The 21,869-nt window shown below is 43.2% G+C and overlaps 1 protein-coding gene across 1 annotated transcript; it reads right to left on the reverse strand.

The window, feature by feature from the left end:
• Nucleotides 1-1,023: 1,023 nt before the first annotated feature.
• CLBA1 (clathrin binding box of aftiphilin containing 1) lies at nt 1,024-12,810 on the reverse strand. Its single transcript, XM_040067530.2, has 6 exons — nt 12,673-12,810; nt 11,384-12,074; nt 7,044-7,192; nt 5,500-5,629; nt 3,683-3,796; nt 1,024-2,709 (listed from the first exon to the last, which is right to left on the reverse strand). The coding sequence occupies exons 2-6, from the start codon at nt 11,840-11,842 to the stop codon at nt 2,542-2,544; spliced, it is 1,020 nt and encodes a 339-aa protein (XP_039923464.1). The 5' UTR covers nt 11,843-12,074; nt 12,673-12,810; the 3' UTR covers nt 1,024-2,541.
• Nucleotides 12,811-21,869: the final 9,059 nt, after the last annotated feature.

Consider the following 21,869-nt stretch of genomic DNA (forward strand, 5'->3'; position numbering starts at 1 on the left):
GCTGCCTGCCAGGGACAGCAGGAACGAGGAAATGACTCAAGGAAAGCCACAGCCACCGCTTGTGCAGGACACGTCAGAGGCGCTTCCGGCACCCCTCGTTTCCCAGGATAACCACGGAAGGCCAGGCTACGTTTTTACTATGAAATGTGTCTAAAAATGGTTGGGCTACACTTTGGTTTGTCTCCCTGATCTTTTGTCAGTCGAGAGAGTCCGGTTTTGTCTTTGAGGGTACGCCCAAATGTGCCGGTCGTGTCCAAATTCTGGTGGGGGCTGGAGGGTTGCCAGAACTCCCCAACCTTGAAGCTGAATTGAATTACTTTGCCATTCAAATTTTGCTAATTTTTTCCCCCAGAATGATGGATTTGTTAATCTCAAATTGGAAAAGGGAATTACAAGGTCCCCCAGAGCCAGTGCTCACAGGCAGTGAGGGCTCAGGTGGCCCGAAGCATCTGTCCAAAAGAGAAAGACCTGGAAGGTGGAGCCCATCACCTTTGGAACCCCAGTAGTTTGTTTCCCTGCTGAATCACAAGGGCTGAACCCTTCTTACTTTCCGTTCTGTACCTTGGACAGGGCTGTAAAATCTGCTAATATGAGAGAAAGATGACGTATTCATCCTTCCCCCAGAGTGACAGTGCTAAACATTTTTTGATACGGTCATCCAATGCTCACAAAGGCAAAGGCAAATTTGAAAGCCCAGAAAAAGAAAGAAAGAAGGAAAGAAGGAAAAGAAAGAAAGAAAAGAAAGAAAAGAAAGAAAAGAAAGAAAAGAAAGAAAAGACAGAAAAGAAAAGAAAGAAGAAAGAAAGAAAGAAGAGGAAAGAAGAAAGAAAGAAAGAAAGCAAGAAAGAAAGAAAGAAAGAAAGAAAGAAAGAAAGAAAGAAAGAAAGAAAGAAAGAAAGAAAGAAAGAAAGAGCTCTGATGCATCAGTGAATGTTACACACATTACAAGTTGGCCCCTCAAGCCCCTCTGCAGGCCCCTGTGCGTGTCTGGAAGCATAAAAATGGGATTTCAATCTTGTAATTGATTTTAATGATGTTTATTACCAACCTCAACTATTTATTCACCATTTACCGGCAATTTAACGTTTTGCAAGCTTATGACTACAATCTACTTAATACATGTTTAAGAGCTCTGAAAGAATATAAGAGAAACTGAAAATTAATTCAAATCTAGGGTTAACTTTTTCAGTTAACCCTGCTCCTGTATCCAGATGAAGTTTCCAGTTTGCAGGACTCCCTCCAGGGCCAGGGAAGATGCAGAGCCCCTTTAAAAGAGCATTTTTCCAAATGCCCTGTCTTATCTACTGAGTAAGCAGGACAGAGTTCATCCCATGCTAATAGCACTGAGGTATCATAAGCATTACTGAAATTATTACAGCAGTTGTAATGGCACTGCTGAACAGTTTACTAGATTAAGGATTGAAGTCTGCCAGTGCTTTATAGTATTCTTAATTCTAAGAACAGAACAGGCTCATCATTAAATAATTAACTAACTTAGTTTTGGAACACTCAACTTTGTTCCCTGCTTTCAACACATAAAATATCAGTTGCCATGCTTAGCAACTCTTTTAAACAAAAAGCCATATAAAATTTTCATATTCAGGATGGCCAGAGCAGCAGAGAGATCAGTAACTTGTGTAAAAGTTACTGCCAATGAATAAATAAAGCTGTTGCAGATGGCAGGGAACCAACAAGGATTCTTGTGAATGACAGTGAAGTGCATCCCCTGGGGCACTCAATCATGCAGGGAGATGGGCACCAGTCGATAGTTTCTATAAAATTTTAAAAGGGCAGGAATTTACACCATTATGCAAATCCTGAACTGCAACGCTGCTGAGCTTTTAGAAGCGGAGTATGCAGGGTCTAAGTGTGGCTGAATGACCCCAGCACATCCTGCGACAATCAGCTCCAGAAGGTGATTCATTTCAGCCACAAACCAATGCCAGAATGAAGCATTTTGCTGCCTCCACCCCTATCACCACAGCAGGCATCACCAGACAGAAATTAAAACCCTTTTATTCTACTAAACCCCACTGAAAGTCCCCAGATGAAGAAGGCTCCTCTCATTACACCCAGCAGTGGCAAAGCAACAGATGTCAGCAGATCCAAACTGGAGCAAGTGTGAGGAGAGATGGTCACAAGGCACAGTACAACACACCTGAGACTTGTGGAGATTCTGGCAGGGAAAGAAGGGTTTTGACTGTAGAGGCATTAAGGCCTGAAGGGTCAGGAGTTCAGGAGGGTCCACCAGAGTTATCTTGAAGCGTGGTTGCAGCTGCATCATTTACTCCAAGAGAGTAAATTTACTCTAACGACTCTGCAGCAAAACTTAGCAGAGCAAAATTACAAAATTTGGCTTCACAACTGAGCAGGAGAAATATCTTCTAATAACGTGGCCATAAGTCCCTCATATACAGAAATAATGTCATTTTCCTAAAGAACATCTGTAGTGTATAGTACCAAGTCAGTAACAAAATGAAGGTAAACTGTATTCAGTTTGAAACAAGAAAAAAAAAAAAAAGGCTAAAAATTGTATTTAGTTCAACAAACATCACTACTAAAAAATCTCATTTTTAGGTTGTGTGCAGCAAAAATCTGCTTCTTCCTTGGGATTGTTATACACTGTGTGTTCTCATTTGATGATGTGGTCTTCAGAAAGAGGTTACAGGTGAAAAGCTGACCATGTCTGGAGTCTGGTGACACAGAAAGCTGAGTGAAAAAGAAAAAGCTTAGTTAATTTTTCCATCCTAGAGGAGGTTAATCATTTTGCATATGTCAACCTAATTTTTATAAATTTTCATTAAAATAATTTTTTTAAAAATTATTTTAATTTTTTAGAGGAAAAAAAATCCCAAATATGATGCTAAATAGACAATATCCCATTGTATGATTTTACTTACCTTAAATTAGAAATAGCAACATATATTTTTAAATGAATTTTTCTTTGAGACACCAAGCTGCAGGGTTTGTTCTTTCCCAGAAAAATATTGTCCTTTTACCTTAACTTTGTACCACAATTCTTTTTACATTGATTCCTTCTTTGTCTGCCTCAAACCACTCCTTTGTCTAAACCCTGTGCCTGTGTTTTACACATTTCCAGTGTGATTCAGCCACTGTGATCCCCCTTTCATGTACTCACTGAAGAAAGCAGAACTGAATTGTGAAGGAATAAGGTAGACAGTCCTTGTAAGTTTTTTTTTTTCTGAATTCTCCAGCCTATCATCTCTTATGTACAAGGTTCCCAGAACAGTTATACAACTTCACTGTCCAAGGCAGTAAATAGAATAAAACTGAGCAATGAAAGTGTGTCTTGAGCTATCTGTCTCCATAGTATCAACAGCTGCTCAGTTTTATTCTCCGCTGAGGAAGGGGCCTTGGGTTAAGAATATTTCTCCAAAATACCTTGCTAAAAAACAGATTGAGATGACTGAGGTGTTTTACAGCAATGGAGAATGACACAATTTTCCTTTCAACTTGCATTGCTATAACAAGAAATAAACAATTCCAAGGTATCTTTTCTGGAGCTGTCAGAGAGGTTTCAAAGAGCAAAACCCAATTCTATATCCAAGAGTTATACCAGGACTAAACCATTACATGAGAACAGGTGCTGGGACAGCAGGGAGGAACATGCTAAATACATTCTGTGGTTCTGTGAAGTGCTCACTTCCAGCACAATTCTTACCTTGGTCTGGATCAATGCTTTGCAGTCATTAACACTGAATCCATCAAATCCAAAGTCCTCATTATCTTTGACATTTGATTCCTCAAAAATATCAGCCTGGTTCTCTGAAATGTCCTAAAAAAACCATAATTTACATTTTATTTCTGAATTGGTTTCTGCATTTCTATCTGATTTCAATACATATAAGCTAAAGAGAAGTTTTCCTCAAATAACAACCACTAAATTTTACTTTCTGAAGCTGTATTTTGTCATGTGTCCCCCTCTGCATAAAAACCATTTTATGCCACAACCAGTTCTACGAATGATGCCTTAAGTTTTAGCTTTTATATTTTTCAGATTCTGTACTGCATCAGTGTATAACTCTGAACTCTGTTTAGAATGCCAGTCAGCTTTCTTCAGATTTTGGTCAGACTAAACAATCCTTTTAGGCCTGAGAACAAAGGTCATCAGCACAGCCTCAGTCCTGAAAAGTATAAACAAAAGTGAATCGGGGAGAGAAGCGAACCAGGGGAATGTGACTTTGTTACCTGAAGCTACAATTGGACTATTAACCTCTGATATACAAATAGGCCAAACTTACATCTGCCTGAGAAAACTGGTGACCATCATCCATCTGCCCAAGGTGTATCCTTTGAGGGCCTTTTAATAAATATCTGCTTTATTCTCTAACTCTGGTCCAGGCAGCCCCTCAAGGCATCACCTACACACATGAATCTGTGACTTTAATTAATGAAAGAGCCATTTCCAATTAGAATTAGCCTTAACTAGCACCAAAACACTGCTGAGAAATGCATCTTAACCAGTATTGTTAAAAGCAATACAGTTTTCCAGTAACAGATAAGAAGTAATGATGTAAGTTTAAGCTGCCTGGGCATTGATTTAATGCTGGGGGGCAAGAAAGGAACAGAATGGGAGTTTAGCTGTTAGAGAAATATCTCTGATTCTCTCTCTGTTAAATTACTGTTCCACAAAGTTACCTTTTCAAGTGTAAAATAGGTTTCTACCTTCAGAACTGTCCTTCTGTTTGTATATAACTTGCATGAAAAGTCAAATATGCCCATAAAATCATTACCTTGCCAACCCCGTGCTTCAGCATTCAAATGATCAATTGAAATAGTTACTTCTGAAAATTACGTGTGACTAATTAATCCCAGCAAAATAACTGAATTCTAAACCATCCCTGACACCTGTATCTTCTCAAAACAGAAGAGACTGTCAAACAAAGACAGTTCTATTTGAGATCTTCCAACACTGTTGGTTTGGTTTCAATCCAACTTAAAACATACTCTCCCTCAAGCCCCACAAAAGCAGACAGAGGAATAATGTGAGGAAAGGGGAAGTTGAACACACTTTCAGTTTCTTCCCAGTGAAAACATCCAATAACTACTGTTACAGCCTCTCTGATTCACTTTTCACTTAACAGAAAGATATTAGAGCCTAACAGTTTTCTCCCACTCTGAGCAAAAAAAGTAAATCCTACTGCAGTCACACCAGGGAGCTGATTCTCCATCTCTACCACCTGAAAGCTACTTCTCCATCTCTACCCAAGCTGAGTGTACCACCTAACAACAGGGAACTGTGTTGGGCAGGCTTCAATGTAAAGACAATCAAAGTGTGATCCTGCACAATTTCTTAGTTACTTACACAAGAAGATGAGAAAACACTAAGCTATTGTCTTAAAAACTCCCTGTTAAAAAAACCTCCTTTGTGACTCACCCAGATCCAGTCCCTCATGCATCTGCATGTACAGCTTACAGAAGATCAGGTTCCCAACCCAGTGTTTATGCTGGCAGGATGGAAAACCATTGTTCAATTACCTTTTGATTTGCATCTATCCCGAGAACACTCAGGAGGTTTTCTTGGCAGTGAGATTTACACCAGGGATGTCTTAAGCTGGGGGTATTATCAGAGTCTCTGAGTGCTCTCCATACATTTCCAGAACCCATGCTAGGAAACAAAACACAATTTGAGGTTTTAAACTGAGGTTTCCAGTGAACACATACAACAGTTATATTCACTACATACAGTTATACTAACCTTGGTCTAAACAGCAACTTGTATTAAAACTCTTTCTACACTTGTCCAAACTATCACCCAATGTACTAATGAGCTGGCATGGCAATTAGCGGAAGCAATAAGTCAGCATAAGTGTATGTTTGTGCTCCTCAGATAAGAAGGGCATCAGAAGCACATTTCAGGGACTGGTACATGCCAACAGGTCGCAGTATTCAGTTGCCTCTGTGAAACGTGGGCAGAGTTCAGCCCTGTTAGCTCTGCACTTTGCCTGCTCTGTCTCTCAAGTCCTTCTCCATCCCACAGGTCACACTTCACCTCTGCAGCACCTGTCCTACAAAACAAGCCAAAGGCACTCACAGCTGAAACAGCGAGGAGAGAGTTCTCTTGATGTGGTACTTTGGACTCTTACACTGCAGTCATCACATATAAAAATTCAGTTGGGCTTTACTCAATTTGCACTTGTCATTGACCATAGTTACTCATCACAGTAGATCAGGAAATTTCTGTTTTCACTTGGCACTTTGCTGTAGTAGTGCAGTCCCCTTTACAATTATATTTCTCCAGTTTGAAACTGATTAAAATATAACACATATGCAGGGAACTTGGCTGAAAGGGTGCCCACATTAAAAGTTTTAGCTGTGCTTCTTCTGAGTCTTAGGACATTTCTCAAGTATGGTCTGACACTGCTTTCTAGACACAAAGCCTCCAAGTTATGAAAAAATAACTGCAACACTGTTCAGTAACTTCAATACTGCTCTGAAGCTGCTGATCTTTACAAAATATGTAACAAAACTAGAAGTGTTCCAGCTGTTGCAAGAGAAAGCTTGGTTAATGATACTAATTGCTATTAACATAGCCCAGGAAATAAGACAGATGCACCACAGATACTGAAGCACATCTGGTTAAACATAGGAAGAAGTTACCAACTAGGAAAACTGAGGGGGGAGGGGAAAAAAAAAAGCGAGTAAGCTGTTAGTAGAAGCAGCAGCCTCCAATGATGAAGAAATAAGTGGGATGTGCTGTAAAGAAACTACAAGCAAACAGGAAGAACAGGCTGCCTGTTGGGTTCTGGCATTCCAGAGGCTTAGTCATAAGACACACCAACAGCAGGAAAAACCCTAAGCAGGAATTTGTAATTTTGATATATTCCCTTCATTGTTTTCCAATGGCTAAAACACCATCCATTTCCTTTAACAATGTGCTACAAAACTGGTAAGATCTATACGCTGAAAACATGGTACTAAAAAGATTTTCAAGTGCACCACTGATTTTTAAATTATGAAACAAACAGTGCAAATGACGAGGAACATTTTCTTTTTTAAAACTGTTAATCTAAACTCATTACCCAAGTTGATTCTTCAAAAGTTCAGGAATCCAAATATCTTCATTATTTGAATCAAGAACTTGCTCTAAGCTTCTTATGCACTCTCTGGACTGTGGTACAAAGACTTCTGGAAAGGCCAGTTTAAATATCTCCTCATAGCTGTGGTCTTCCTAGAAAAAAAAGAGATTTTTATTACGTACACCATACAGGCTATCACCATAGTTCATGAAGGACCTAGTCCAAAGACTAAAATATTCTAGAGATTGTCTAACTGTTTTTAGAATCTATATTTATCTATTTATATAAAAATATATTTATAAATATATTTTATATGTTTATATTTTACATTTTGTACATTTATATAAATATATATATATTTATATATAAATATATACACACAAATATTTATATATTTATATATATTTATATATTTATATATTATATATTTATATATTTATATATTTGTATAAATATATATTTATATATTTATATATTTTTGTTATGTTTATATTTATATTTATTTATATCAGAGGGACTGAGCTCATATTTCAGTGTTTTGAGTACTTTTAGTACCTAGAATTAGAGGAAGCAAGAGTCCCAGAGTTTCTGATGAAACTTAGTCTTCAACTTCCCAGTTTCTCAGTCACAGATTTGCATATTTAACACTTATGACTCTGCTCAGCTAATTCAGTCCAGGTCAAATCTGATGTACTCATCAGTTCAAAGGCTTGTTTTGCTAACTCAGTATTCAAATGTAACACACCTGCCAAATGCTACAGTTACCAAAAATAATTGCACACAGTGCAAGTCTGCAAAAAAAGCTGAGGTGAGGATGTTTCTATATCCTTGGGTTTGCACCAAACTTTTTCCAGCCTAAATTAAAAATCAGACCCAGATTTAAATCCTTGTTCCTCCTCAAGCAGTGATGGGGAGGATGTTAGGAGAACTGACCACAGCACAGGATAGATCTAGACAGGCGTAGTGGAAGTAACCACTAGTGAGTAGGGTTATCTGACAACTAAGAAATACATATACAAGGGAAAACATGCATAATTCACATCCTATCCTAGGGGCATGCCATCTGGTTTGGGAGCTATATCTTTTTATTCCTTCAAGGAAGGAATTACTACAATTTTCCAAACAAAAGCAAATTAATTGACTTCACCACCTGCCCAGAGACTGCAATGCAGGAGCAGCAACATTATGTGAAAATTCATGAATGGGACCAGTCAATTTGGGGGTTTTGCCCAGCAATCAACAATTTAGTCTGAAAACCCTAAGCATGGATACTCTATCTTTTTTTATAGTTTCATTTAATGGCAATTCAAATAGCTGAAACATTTCTACAGTGTCATTACACTGAACTCAGACAAGTGGGGTGAATAGTGAGAGAGTACAGATTTAACCTAAGGAGAGGTGAGCAAAATCAACAGAGCTGGTAGAAGGTTTCTGCACTTTTGACCATGCTTCAAGGAACAGAATTTGTGCCCCATGCTGCTCTCTCCTCACACATGGCCTTGCTAAAATCCTGTCCTGATGATTCACTGCTGGGACATTCAAAGACTCCTGGGTAAATTCCTTTAAATCTTGCCCCAAGTGTCACGATATTTTCAATCAATTTGTAAATTATTTCAACAGGGATACAACATGGATGGTCCTGAGAGATGCTCAAGAATTCTGTGAAGTAACACTTGCTAAAGCATACATGGTCAAGGTAAACAACAACAACAACCACCAAAAACAAAACCAAACCAAAAGAAAACAACAAAAAAACCCCACTTCCAAGTAGGTACCAAAACTGAGGTAGACTGGGAGTCAAGGAAAAGCCAGGCAGCTGCTGTTGGCTTGTTGGCTTTGGGATGGGGGAAGTTGCAGCCCCAGGGAGTGCATCAAGGGAAGCACAGCTCTGCCTCCATTGCAGCTTCTCTTTAGGGATTTGGTGCTGCTCCAACACACATACAAGTCACTGTCTTATAGTTTAGCCAAGACAGACAAAGAGATTTTTTTATTATCTTTATTACTGTCTACTTCAGTGAGTGTTTCTGAAATAAAGTTTGGGTATATTTCCATTTATCTTGTGGCTTTGTACTAATTATAAAAGATCAATGTACAAAGTTCACATCAGTACTTTCTGAATAAATCCTCAATATCCTATTATATCAAAATACCCCATGGCTTAAACACAAGCACCAGTAGCACCAGTCCCTCTCTCAAAGGCCAGTGTTTAAAGAGGTCATGAAAAATGCTCGAAGTGTTCAACTGTGTAGGCAAAATAACCAGCTACTGCAAGGAAATTAATGATTGTTTCCATCTTAAAAGACATTATTCTGATCCCAAGTGATGTAATTTAATTAACTGAAGCAATAAATACTGAAGGTCAGACCTGTGACCTGAGATGATTTCTAGAGGTCCCTTCTGGCCACCTGGCCTTTTTTCTCTTGATCATACAGAAGCCAGAGTCCCAGTCCAAAGATTTTATGATCTCAGATTAACAATGAAAAAAGCACAGGGATAAAGGACAAGCCATACATATATTATGCACTCCAAGGGATCTCCAGCAGCTCTGTGGCTGTCTCTGTACCTTGAGACAAGAAAAGACAACTTGAAACTTTAAGCATGGTTGACTTATTTAACTTGTACTGGACATTTCCTTCTGCCTTTAACAAATGCAAAATAAAGAAAAGGCTTCAGTAAGATTAAGATCTGCTGCTTTTGGAAAGAAACCAAGCAGCCTGCTATATTCCATTTCAGCTTCAATCATTACGACATTCTCTTTCTCCAACAGAAGATTTCTTGTCCCCCATTTCCAGCATTACAAAATATTTAAATTCTCTGTTTGTGCACACCAATAACCAGGTATTTTGTGTATCTGCATTCATTCAGTGTGGGCGGCTTTTCCCACCTGCATCTTTGTGTTTTTCCTAGTAATACCTCTGCAACAAGTAAAATTCCTAGGCAAAGGGCAAGAAATCCTGTCTCCAGAGAAGTCTCAGTTCCCTACACACACTTAAACTCACCCAACAGACTACAAGCAGTAAGTTATTACTGCTACAGATTAACCCAATGGAAGTCTTAGCTGATTGTTCTCTTTTTTCAAACGTTGTCATTGAGAGGAATGACAAGATTTGTCTTTACAAACAAGCCCTGGGTCTGCTGGTAGATAAAACTAGCATTGAGAGATAAGAGAAACAATGGGAAGGATTCTATTGATTGATCAATGGAAAAGAAGATACTTGCCTTTACAAACAAACTGTAGGCTTGTTTGTGAATGAAATTGAATATTGAAAGATGAAAGCAACAATGGGGAAAAACCCATCAATCCCATAAAAATTAAAAATTAAGGGGGGGTTTTACATTAAACGGGGAATCTTAGGCATTTCAGGAAGTCTGTACCTCTCAAGTACCTCAGCCAATGGGGAAAGAGAGGGGGAAATGCAGCCGGGAAATTGGGATAAAAAGGAGGCTGCGTCCTCTGAAAATCTGGGAGACCCCAGGGGAAATGCCCCATGGCTTCTCCCTTTATTCAAATAAAGTAAAAGGACTCCTCTGTCTCCTTTTTGGACATAAACCTCTGGTGTTCGTGGATTAATTTTCTAACATCATTCAGGATGAATGTAGTAAGAACAAGGGGATTTTTTTCAGTATTTCTATATTCTTTCTTCCCTTTTGTTACTTTCCTCCCCTTTGCTGCTGCATGTTTGGTCCACACAGAAACACGTTTATTCCAACAAGATATAACCCTTTACCTGAACCTTTTTGTGTGTGTGTTGATAAGAATTCATTGCATTATTTACTCAGAATTTTAGTTCTAACATTGCAAGAGTGAATGTTATATCCTATGCTATAAAATGAATTATATTATTTCTATTGATTTCTTGTTCAGGGAGTATACCAACTGACAAAAGACATTGTTTTTGCCAATTTCTAGCTCAGTGGTACGTGGATTTACTTCTGTAAGTTTGCAGGCAACTCACAGAATTTCTGTCCACCCTGGTTTTGTCACCCACCTTCCTGATTCGTCTTTTCTTATGCTCTCTCTTGTCTAAATTTCCAGCTGCATGTCCTTCAGGGCAAGGTTCACGGTGCCTACGTGCTTACTTGCCTATGTGCCTACTTATTCCGAGTGCCTAGAAGCAAAATAGTGCATTACATTCTTTAAAGCTCTCCAGCAGGACAGCCTAAGTATTTGTCAAGCACAGCAAAGAAGTTCCTTTTGTTCCACTTGAGGTAGCTGCGAAGTAGCTGGACAATTTCTCTGCATGTGCAGCGTTACCCTCTGCAGAGAAGACAGAGACAAACCCGGGGGTGCAGGAAGCAGTGACACAAACATTTCTGCTCCTCGGTGTGCTGTGAACACGTACCTCATTCAGAGAGCCCGAAGCCTCCTGCATCCCACGGCACGGAGATGGCTCAGCACACGCGTGGGCACCAGAAATGCTGCAGCCTCCGCTGTTTACGCCCAGATCGGCCCCAGAAGCTTTTGCTGACTTCACCAAAACTTCAAGGTTATGACTGAATCTCTCCGATTTGTCTAAGGGCTCCTTGAAGCCTTCAAAATCACCCCAGGAACCACTGGGTTCCGAGGTACTAAAGCTGCTCTCAGAAAACCCCTCGCAACTTCTCCCTTTGCTGTTGATTACAGGGAGGCTCTGCCGCATTGCTTCAAGATTAAAAATTTCTTCATTACTTGTTCTTTCATTCCAGTTACAGCTACTTTCATCGAGAGACACGCCACCTGCCTCAGCTGTCAGGTCTTTTGGAGGCTCGAAGTGTGATATGTCTGAATTAGCAAGACTTTCTACCACCGACAAGTTCTGCATCTTTGTTCGAGAGAGAAAAAAAATAATAATTTGTTGAAATCTGTACTGCAAAAAGGTTACTGAAGTTCAGTTGCATCAGAAATACGAGTGTTTCCAAAACAAAATAAAATTCTTCATTTCACCCCAAAGAATAACAACACTGCTGAAACAAAACAGGATGTCCTTCAGCCTCTCCTCCAGTACTCGGCATGTGCACGTTATTCAGCCTCACTTTCTGTGGAGAGTATTAAGCCTGCAAAGAAAGGATTATAAATAAATACCTCTGTGATAAGGCCCGTGTAGGAATAAAGATAGCTGATAAGGCAGGAGAAAGAACGCTTGGGTTAAAATAAACACATTCCAGCATTATCCGCTGAATATTGCTGCAGGCAAAATTATTTAAAATTTACACTGAACTATCTGCCCACATCACAAGAAAGCCATTAAATCAGTGAACAATACTCAGCAAATACATAACAGAAGTTGCTGGATTTTTAACTCAGTACTAACTGAGGATACTGGAAACAAACCAAAATATGTACAGTCAGCATCCAACACTTTAAAAATATTTTCTGTAACTACTCCATCCACTTCATGCACACTCCACTAATGCTATTTCTGCCTGAACCGGCTGCCCCATCCCAACGAGTAGAATCCTGTAAAAATATCGTATTTCGAACTATTCAGGTAATTGAGGCAGATCTAATAAATTCAGTCTGGCATCTGTAAATGATACAGACAGCGCTGCATTGAACATGCTAGATCAACCCCATCTCCTCAAACATTTTCCCGAGCTGTTGTTGTTTTTGGGGGGGGGGGGGGAGGGGGGGGGCGGGTTAAAAAGCACTCACTAAACGCGCTCCTCTGCCGCTCGGTGCTTAACAGAACCAAATGTGTGTTTTTCCCCTGAGTTTCCTTCGCAGGCACGGGCCAGGGGTGCGGCAGGTCCCTCGCCTGCCCGCAGGGACACGGTGGGACGCCCGGGGAGGGACAGGGCGGGGGACGCGCGTCCGGAGCCGCGGGCGCTTCACCCGGGACAGCGGCTGCTCCGCCCGCGATGTCACCGGCGCGGGAGGGAGCGGCCACAGCGGAGCGGCCCGAGAGGAGCGGCCACAGCGGAGCGGCCCGAGAGGAGCGGCCACAGCGGAGCGGCCTCACCGGAGCGGCCCGAGAGGAGCGGCCTCACCGGAGCGGCCACAGCGGAGCGGCCTCACCGGAGCGGCCACACAGCAGCGGCCACACCGCCGCCGCCCCCGCAGGTCGCCAGGGGCGGGCCGAGGTGTGCGGGGCGGGTCGGGGCGGGCGGCACCGCCCGGGGACAGCCGAGCCTTCCATCCCTCCTCCCCATGGAGGACAGGGAGCCTCAGCTCATCCTCAGCGCCCGCTGCCTCCCCTCGCTCAGCTTCGACCAGCGCCGCTCCATCGTCGCCCCCGGGCCTCGGGTTACAGCCGCCCCTGCCGGCCGGGAAGGGGCTGGGGTTGAAACTGTGATGTGAAAAAGAAAAGTGTTCACTCTTTTCTTTTTCTTCCCTCCCCCAGATTCTTGCTGCAGCCCGGCAGGTTGAGGACGCGCGGGTTGATGGTGGTGGTTCCCGTTTGCCTTTCATTTGAGGCTAGCTAAAATTCCCACAGAACTGCGAAGTTGCAGGACACGGATTTTACAAAAAGTGACAGTCGATCCCCCCATTAACAGAACCTCAAGGTAAAATAGGAGGAACAGACCAACAACAACCCTCTTCCTCCCTCTCTTCTTTTGCCCTCTGAGGGATTTGGCTGTCCCCCCTCTCTGCTGAGGCTTGATGCCCTCCCAAGAGGTAAAGCCAGGAGCTGTAGGTGCAGTGTTGCACACAGGTCACCCCACGGCCTGGGTGACCATCCCATGACACCCACCTCCTGAGGAACAGAGGTGTGGGCTGGCTGCTCCCAGGCCTGGGGGTCTGAGGGAATGACAGAGGAAACTCCGCAGCTCCCTGTCCCCAGGCTGGGTTAAACATCTGGGTAATCCCAAGGAACAGGGGACAGTTGTAAAAGCAAGGAAAGAGGTTTTCTGGAGCAAGGCCCAAAGTAAAAAGCTTTTTCTAGGCGCTAGAGTACATGTGTTTTCCAGCCCAGACACAGACACATGCACTGCTCCCACGCATCTGACTCTCATCGCAGGCTGTAGTGCTTTATCCGAGGGCCAGAGGCTGGATTTGGGAGCGATGCCCAGACACAGAGCCAAAGAAACTTTATTGGCAACTGTCTGAAAGGTTTTTTGGTTGTTTTTTTAATTTGTTTTCTTTCTGCTCTGGAGCTGTTTCCTGCCCTGCGTGGCCATCCCGTGGCAGCCTGCAGCTCTCAGGATATCCGACCGGCTGGGCCAGGCTGTGATTCAGCCCCGAAGCGCCGACACCGCCCCACGCTGCTGCCAGTGTGTGCCGTGGGCACCTCAGGGGCTCCAGCCCTCTCTTCAGTTTTGAACGGAGAACAGCTTTTTTTTTTTTTTTTTTTTTTTTTTTTTGCAGTGGCTGAGGCTGTTTTGCTCAGCTTTCCGCTTTCACCTTTGTCTTCTCGAAGGGAGAGGCCACAAACAGAAGGCTGAGGTGCTCCTCTCCTCCACCATGCTTTGCATGCAGAGGGGAAGGGCTGCGTGGGTTTTGCAAACCCTGCCGAGTTCAAGGTGTCTCTGCGGCAGAGCCAGGAGCTGTGGGAGGGCTGGGGATCTCCAGAAGCTGCTTTAGACACCAGAGTGTGGCAACAGAAGGAAGCTCTAGCACCTTCTTCCCACACCAACATCAGAAACTCTGTGAAGGGCTGGCCACGCCAGGCTGTTGTTTGCGTCTCTCCAGCACACCCTACAACCCACCTTGGGAAAACCAGTTGCTAGCTCTGGGTCCCTGCAGTGGAACAATTGGCTGCAGCATCTCCTGGGTGTAGCCACTGCCTTCTGCTCCCAGGCAAACGCCGCTGAAAACCCACACAAACACATGAAAAACCTGCACTGCTGTGTTTTTGGAGGGTTTTCGCTTCAAAGGGGGTTGGTGTGAGGAACAGGCCCCCTGAAAAGTGGATTTTATCTGCCCTTGCCTGAGTTCAGTCCTCTGGACACAGCTGAGAGTGTGACAGCTGCTGCTGGGATCACCAGCTCCTGCTTTAAGTGACACTGGTTTAAGTTAGAAACATCAACAGAGTTGGATTAAGAATTTTCCCCCCTGAAGTATAGTGGGATAAAATTCCTGTTATTTGTTTGAGGGGAAAAAAAAGAATTTTATGGTTTTGTCAGACCAGGCCTTGTGCATAATTACTGCATTAAATCAATATTTTCTTTCTGAACTATCACCGTGGTGTTTGGGTTTGGTTTTTTTGTATTTTTTTAATAACTCAGTCATTTTTAAAGGGTAAGAAGTCAAAAGCTTCAGACATGGACTGAACTGTAAGCTTCTATTTAGACACGTATGCATCTACCAGAGCAGAATATCATTACTCAAAAATTCACCAATGCAAACAACTTAATTGACTGAACACTCATTTTTAACTATTATTACTGCTCCTCACAGCATTCCTACTGGAAAATTATTTGAGTTTAGTACACATATTCTAAAATTATTATATTTTTCTTTTTATCCCTTAGAAAAATACCAATTTGCAGTGGAAAAAATTCAACATCATAACTAAAAAGGGTTGACTTTCAGGTGAAATCAGCACTGTGCTGCTGTATTATGAAATTGTTTGCTTATGAAAGATCTGGCCTTCGATTATTGAATTGTGTGGCTCCTTTGTAAATGACTAGGATTGTTGTGGGTTTGTTTTGTTGTTTTTTTTTTTTTTATGGATTGCTTTTTTTCTTTATTCATTTTTTCTTTAAAAAAAAATAAGCAAGAGACACCTTTGCATGCAGAATTTTCAAATCTGTTTTCAAATTTGAGTTTTCTTAATTGAAGATTTAAACAAGATTAACTTGCTATTTAAAGGACTGAAATATTTTCTTTATTTTGTATTAAATACTTGGATGTTTTTACTTATAAAAAATAATAGCTACGTTTAGCTGAATTAATATAAAATGTCATTTAGAAAATAGAAGTAAACATGTTTTCAGAAGCCAATAGATAATTTTGAATGACTCAAAATGGCATTTCAATAAATGAGCTGCCGTTTCAATTAGTGATTAATGTTTTTTTTTTCACCCTAAGTGCCCAGAGTTTAGAAGTGCGGGACATCACCAATTCTTTCATTTCTACAATAATACAGAATGCTCAGCTTTTTGAAAATCCACTGCAGAGATCAGGTCTAAATACCGATCTAATTGGCTGTCTGTGGTTTACATTTGAAGATGTGGTTGATTTTTCCACTGAAGCCCCTCCTGGAGGCTCAGTGAGTTTGCAGTACCTTCTTCTCCCTTCACTGCTGGTATGGATGGTTCGAAAGGTCGGTGAATCCATCCTCTTCCTCCTGATTTAAACATGAGAATGGCAGATCCTCAGGGCAAACTTTTCTCCTCCCCAGTGCGTGGCGGGAGCAGATTCCTGTTTCCCCTGTGGGATATTGCTCTGTGTGCTAACCCGGTGTGATGGGAGCTGCTGGCACAAACGAGCCACCTGCAGCTCTTAGCAGTGCCTGGGCTGAAAGACGAACCAGGATTTTTCCAACAGCAGATGGCAGCTCTCCCTTGTCTCTCTTTCGTGCACACAACACATCTGTCAGCTCTCCTGAGCTGGGAAAGTAATTAATTTCCTCTACACTCCACTTTATAGAGGTATTGGATAACCTGCTTTATGTGCTGACCACAGAAAATCCATCCCATGGGACCCCTTCATTGATGGGCTGTCAGTGTGGAAGAACCTACCCGTAAAGAAAGTGACATCCTGTGCAGGAGGTGGAAGATGAACTTTATGTCCTTCACTTCTTGTCTCAGGTGTGAAAGGTACAGGAGCTGTAATCCACCTCTGAAAAAATCAAGATGTGCAAGAGGCATCAGTGCCCTGTGTTCAGTGGCTGCCTTTAGTGTTTTTGTTTACCCACCATGGTGGCTCCAAAGCAAAGTTCACATTTGCTTTGGCAGTTAGTCTGATTCTCAGAGTGATTTTGGGGAGCACAAACTGGGGAAAGGCAGTGAAACACCGATCCACTCTGGCACTTCAGGGAAACGTCATCTTCCAAATCCAGTGGGCAGCACTACTTCAGGATCTTCCAGCAATTCACACAGCACATGAGCTAAAAGAAGGCTCTCAAACCATTCAGAGCTCCCACAAGATCCCAAAGTGGGTTTTGTGCCTATATGAAAAGGGCCAAGTGCCACAGGCACCTTCCCGTTTGCCAGCATTTGCCCGCCTTCCATTCTGCCACCACTTCATCATCCAGTGACGCTTCTAGTCTGAAATCCTTTCCTCTCTTCAGCTGCTTTCCCTTCTGTTGTCAGTCCTACTTGCTGAACCCCTCAGTTATTTTATCAGATCTTTTTCTTACTATCCATTTGCCAACTGTTCTCTCTTCTGCTTTCAGCCTCCTGGAAACTCAGAAAGCTGGGACTTGGGCCCCTGATGGAAGTGGTGGTGCTTTTGATTCAGTGAGCAGGACATGAGAGGGACAAAGGCTTCCTGGGTAGCAGAATAATTTGCTGGTAGAAGCAGGAGATTGCTAATGTTATGACTGTATGAGAGCACTGGCCAGCAACAGATTTCAGGGAATAAAGGTGATCCTCTTGAACTTCTATTACACTGCACTGAGAGCAAGGCAGACACTCACTTGCTACGAGAGCACAACACAGCAGCAGCTACTCACATGCACTCTGTCTCCATGCTGGAGGACCTGGGGCAGTGACAGTGCTTTGATGTGGCTCCAGGGTGCTATTCTTGGATACCACTGAAGATCCCTTCAAGGCCATTCTGTAAGATGCCTCCGCCCCTCATTAGCTGGCACCAGCACCTGCATCCACACTCCTGTTTCCAACACAGTGAGTGCTGCTTTTCTATACAGGTTGCTTGGTGGGAGGGCAAAGCTTCTGAAGGATTTACAGCTCTGGGCTCAGATCTGCAGGGAAGTGATAAATATCACCAGACTGCCCAGGAGTGCTGGCACACCTCTAAAAGCAATTCCACAGGGGCTACAAGCTGCAGGAGAAATAATTCACACAGCAGCTATGTGAAAATACCAATAATGATCAGATCTGCCTGCCCAGACCTGATCCAGGATGGATGGTTTTGCCTCAAAGCCATGCAGCAAACATTGCCATGTGTGTGTAAAACAAAGAGTTTGGATGGCTCCTTCCCACATTCAGCAGGGCTGGCAGATATCCAAGGTGATGGACTGGCTTCTAGAGGCTCTGGAGAGGTGACACGGTCTGACAACAGCGTCTTCCTCCAGAGCCACCAAGCTGCTGTACACACATCCCACCGGAAGGCCTGTGGCAGGAGCCAGAGGTGGAGAGAGCTCAGCACCTCCCATGACTGAAGCGCAAGCCCAGTACTTACTGCGCCAAATTATTTATTATTGTACACATAGCAATGGCCATCTAAATATCTTGCTTCTTATGATCAACTCAGCCAAGAAAAGGATCCTAAAGCAGAGAATTAGACATTACAATTATACTTTTTTTTCAGTTTTTTTTTAGCTCTGAAACCTCCAGCTCCTGCTTCTCTTAGTGCTGTGTTCTTTTCCTACTTCAGTTTCTCCTTGCCTTGAGTGTAGTCAAAGCAGAAAAACTAGGAGAATATATTCTCCTTGTGGAGAATATATGTCCTTTTCTGAACACAGGTGAAATTTCACTTCCTGAACCTGCTACATAAGCCACATCTTCAAAAAGGGAGTTGTTTAAATGTAAGACAGTGGGGTGTGGTACCACACTTGGATTGTATTTGATGCTTAATTAATTAATTTCCCATTAAGCTCCTGTTCTGTGCTGCTTTTTCTGCTGATCTTTCAAAATCATCACATTTATGCATTAAGCCAAACAGTCTCTACTCCCACAGAGGTTTTTTTCAGGTACAGAGACATTAATTTACTGGGAGCATGCTTGGCAATTTTTGCCAGTCCCCTGCACGCCCTGCAAACCGAGCCGTCATCGCTGTGGTCTGCAGCTCACTAATCCTCTGTTTTAATGCCTGATTAGGGCCCAAATCCATCATTGTTAGTGAGATGTGGGTGTGGGGAGGGCAGGAGGATTTCATCCTCTCGGCTGAGAGTTAAGCTGCTAGAGGTTCACCCGCCCAGTGCTGTACCAGTGTATTAATTAGCTTGCCTGGAAATTTCATCGGTGCTGTTCAGTGAGGTTGTGGAAAGGTCACACACTCCATTAGAAGTGCTGTGCTTCAACTTGAAGTCATTGCATTTGACACTTAGCAAATCTCTAGGAAAAAAACATCAAATAAAGCATTAGCATAAAAATATTTTAAAAACTCAAGTCCCCACTCCAAGCAGCATGTGAAAGAACACAAAATCATGATAATTAGCATCTTTGTAGCTCCTTAATTACAAGGATCTTGCTGCTTCGTTCTGCAAGTGAGCTCTGCAGGGGCTGTAGGATTGGTGCACTAGTGGTCATCACTGCACTTTGCATGGGGGAAACATCACCACTCCGCCTTGCACAGTGGGAAACACCTTTAAAGATGGTTTAAGTTAGCTGTCTCTAAAAGAAGACACCAAGTCCCTCAGGGATGTCTCCATGTTCCAACCCCTGTGGCATTAAATTGTCAGTAAAGGTGTCATTTTATCGCTTAAAATGTAGCACTGCAGTATGAATGGAGAACACAGGCCATCCTCCCATGCTGGGAGGAGTGACCAATACCCCAGAGAGCTGTGAAGCCCTTCAGAAAGACCTCAACAGGTTGGAGAGATGGGCAGAGAAGAGCGTGCTGGAATTCAGCAAATGCAAATGCAGGTCCTGCACCTGGGGAGGAACAACCCCAGGCACCAGCACAGGCTGGGGACTGACCTGCTGGAAAGCAGCTCTGTGGAGAGGGATCTGGGGGTCCCAGCAGATAACAAGCTGTCCATGAGCCAGCAGTGAGTCCTTGTGGCCAAGAAGGCCAATAGGATCCTGGGGTGCTTTAGGAAGGGCATTGGCAGAAGGTCAGGGAGGTGATCCTGCCCATTCTCAGCCCTGGTGAGGTGCATCTGGAATGCTGTGTCCAGTTCTGGGCTCCTCAGGACAGGAGAGACATGGAGCTCCTGGAGCAGGTCCAGCAGAGGGTGACAAAGATGATGAAGGGATGGAGATCTCTTATGAGGAAAGGCCGAGGGAGCTGGGGCTGTTCAGCCTTGGGAGGAGATGGCTGAGAGGGGACCTCATCAATGCCTATCAGTAACTGAGGAGAAAGCGGCAAGAGGAGGAACCAGGCTCTGCTTGGTGGTGCCAAGCCACGGGACAAGAGGCAACGGGCAGAAACTGATGTACAGGAAGTTCCACCTGAACATGAGGAAGAACTTCTTTACTGGGCAGTGACCATGCACTGGAACAGATGCCCAGGGAAGGTGTGGAGTGTCTCTCAGTGGAGACACTCAAGCACCATCTGGATGCAATCCTGAGCCATGTGCTCTGGGATGGCCTTGCTCGAGCAGGGTTGGACCAAAATACCCCATTGTGATCTCTTCCAGTCTTACCCATTTTTGTGATTCTGTGATCCTTGCAAAAAAACCCCAAAAACCTGTGGAATTAAATAGCAAAAAGACAGAATTTGTTTGAATTCTGTATTTGTGTGTAAGACATTCACCTGCCTTTCTTACCAGAGGGTGCCACCTCTCCAGTAAAGCAGTATGGCTGCAGTACAGACAACAGGCTTAGCTGTCAAATAAAACAGGTGGCAATTTCTCAAGAGGAGGCAAACTGCCTCCTGTACTTCCAAACCCCTGCTCTGCCTGCTTATGCCCCTGGGAGCTGGGAATATGCTATCTCAGACATAGCTGGGTGAGCTAGAATGTGTGTCCCAGGGCTAGGACAGGTGACAGATGGCAGCTGGTGAAGCTGCAGTAAGTCCATCACGTTGGGGTGCAGGTGAGCCCAAAGCAGCCAGGCAGGCTGCCACAGAACCATAGAATCATTCAATACCCTGAGATAAAAGGGAACCACAAGGATCATCGAGTCCATCTCCTGTCTTTGGCACAGGACAACCCCAGGAGTGAGACCCTGTGTGCCTGGGAATGTTGGAAGTTTGTATGGGAATGAATCCTTCTCTCCCATCTTTGCTATGAACATCCTTCCTGTGCTCTCACCTTGTCTATCCCCTCCCCTCACGTGTCCCACACCACAATTGTTTTAGAACTGTGCCTGCATCGTATGGACTGCATTAAAAACTTAATTCAAGCACCTCCCTGAGCTGTGTTTCCAGATGCTCTCTGCAGCACGCAGTTCCTAAGAAGTCAGGCTTTAGCCTCGTTTTGTCTGTGTTGCAAGTGGTAAAAAGAAATACAACCAAATGGATCACATGATAGTTGTTTCTGCAAAGAGAAAACTGTTTAAACCTCTGAGGCAGGAGCTGATGGCCAGGAGCTGGCTGGGGAAAGGCGGCTGCTCCCAGCTCCACGCCGGTAACACCATAAATATAAGGCTGGACAATTTACAGCAAAATCAAAAGAGGGCAGAGGAGAGAACACAGCCAATCCCTCCTGCTCTAACGACGCTATCACAGCTCCAGCTGGAAGAGGGCAGCATGTGTTTTATTTAATGGCTTGTATTGCTCCTTGCTGAGGTCACATTTCTGAGAGCAAAACAAATCAGCGGCAAAAGCAGAGAACCTCTGCTGCAGCACCTGGGTCTGGCCTGGAAATTCAAAGTTTGAGTCTAGATCCAAACTCTCCCCAGGTCCCCAAGGATTCACATTTTAAGATTTAGACTTTGTTCATTTCTATTTATGCTAAAACAACCCACCAAAGAGAAAAGGCTTAGCATGTGTCTATTAGCAGCTGGCCTCGGCTTCTTATGCTATTGTGAATGAGGTCAGCAGGACTCTGCAGAATATTATCATAAGGTTGCAATTAGCAATGAAACTTATGCCACACACATTTTACATTAAAGGAAACAGTTGCAGTAAAAGGCTGTTCAATTCAGGCATCAAAGCACATGGTTTGTGTCAATTAA

This window comes from Hirundo rustica, chromosome 6 (assembly GCF_015227805.2).
Source record: "Hirundo rustica isolate bHirRus1 chromosome 6, bHirRus1.pri.v3, whole genome shotgun sequence".
Classification (NCBI taxonomy): domain Eukaryota; kingdom Metazoa; phylum Chordata; class Aves; order Passeriformes; family Hirundinidae; genus Hirundo; species Hirundo rustica.

What these genes read in the sequence shown, in the direction of transcription:
- CLBA1 (XM_040067530.2), bottom strand. Translation starts at nt 11,842, where the DNA reads ATGCAGAACTTGTCGGTGGTAGAAAGTCTTGCTAATTCAGACATATCA. An exon ending in CTTTTGAAGAATCAACTTGG is followed by an intron (nt 5,630 to 7,043) that starts GTAATGAGTTTA and finishes TTTGTTTCCTAG; the next exon opens with CATGGGTTCTGGAAATGTAT. An exon ending in AAGCATTGATCCAGACCAAG is followed by an intron (nt 2,710 to 3,682) that starts GTAAGAATTGTG and finishes TTTTTCACTCAG; the next exon opens with CTTTCTGTGTCACCAGACTC.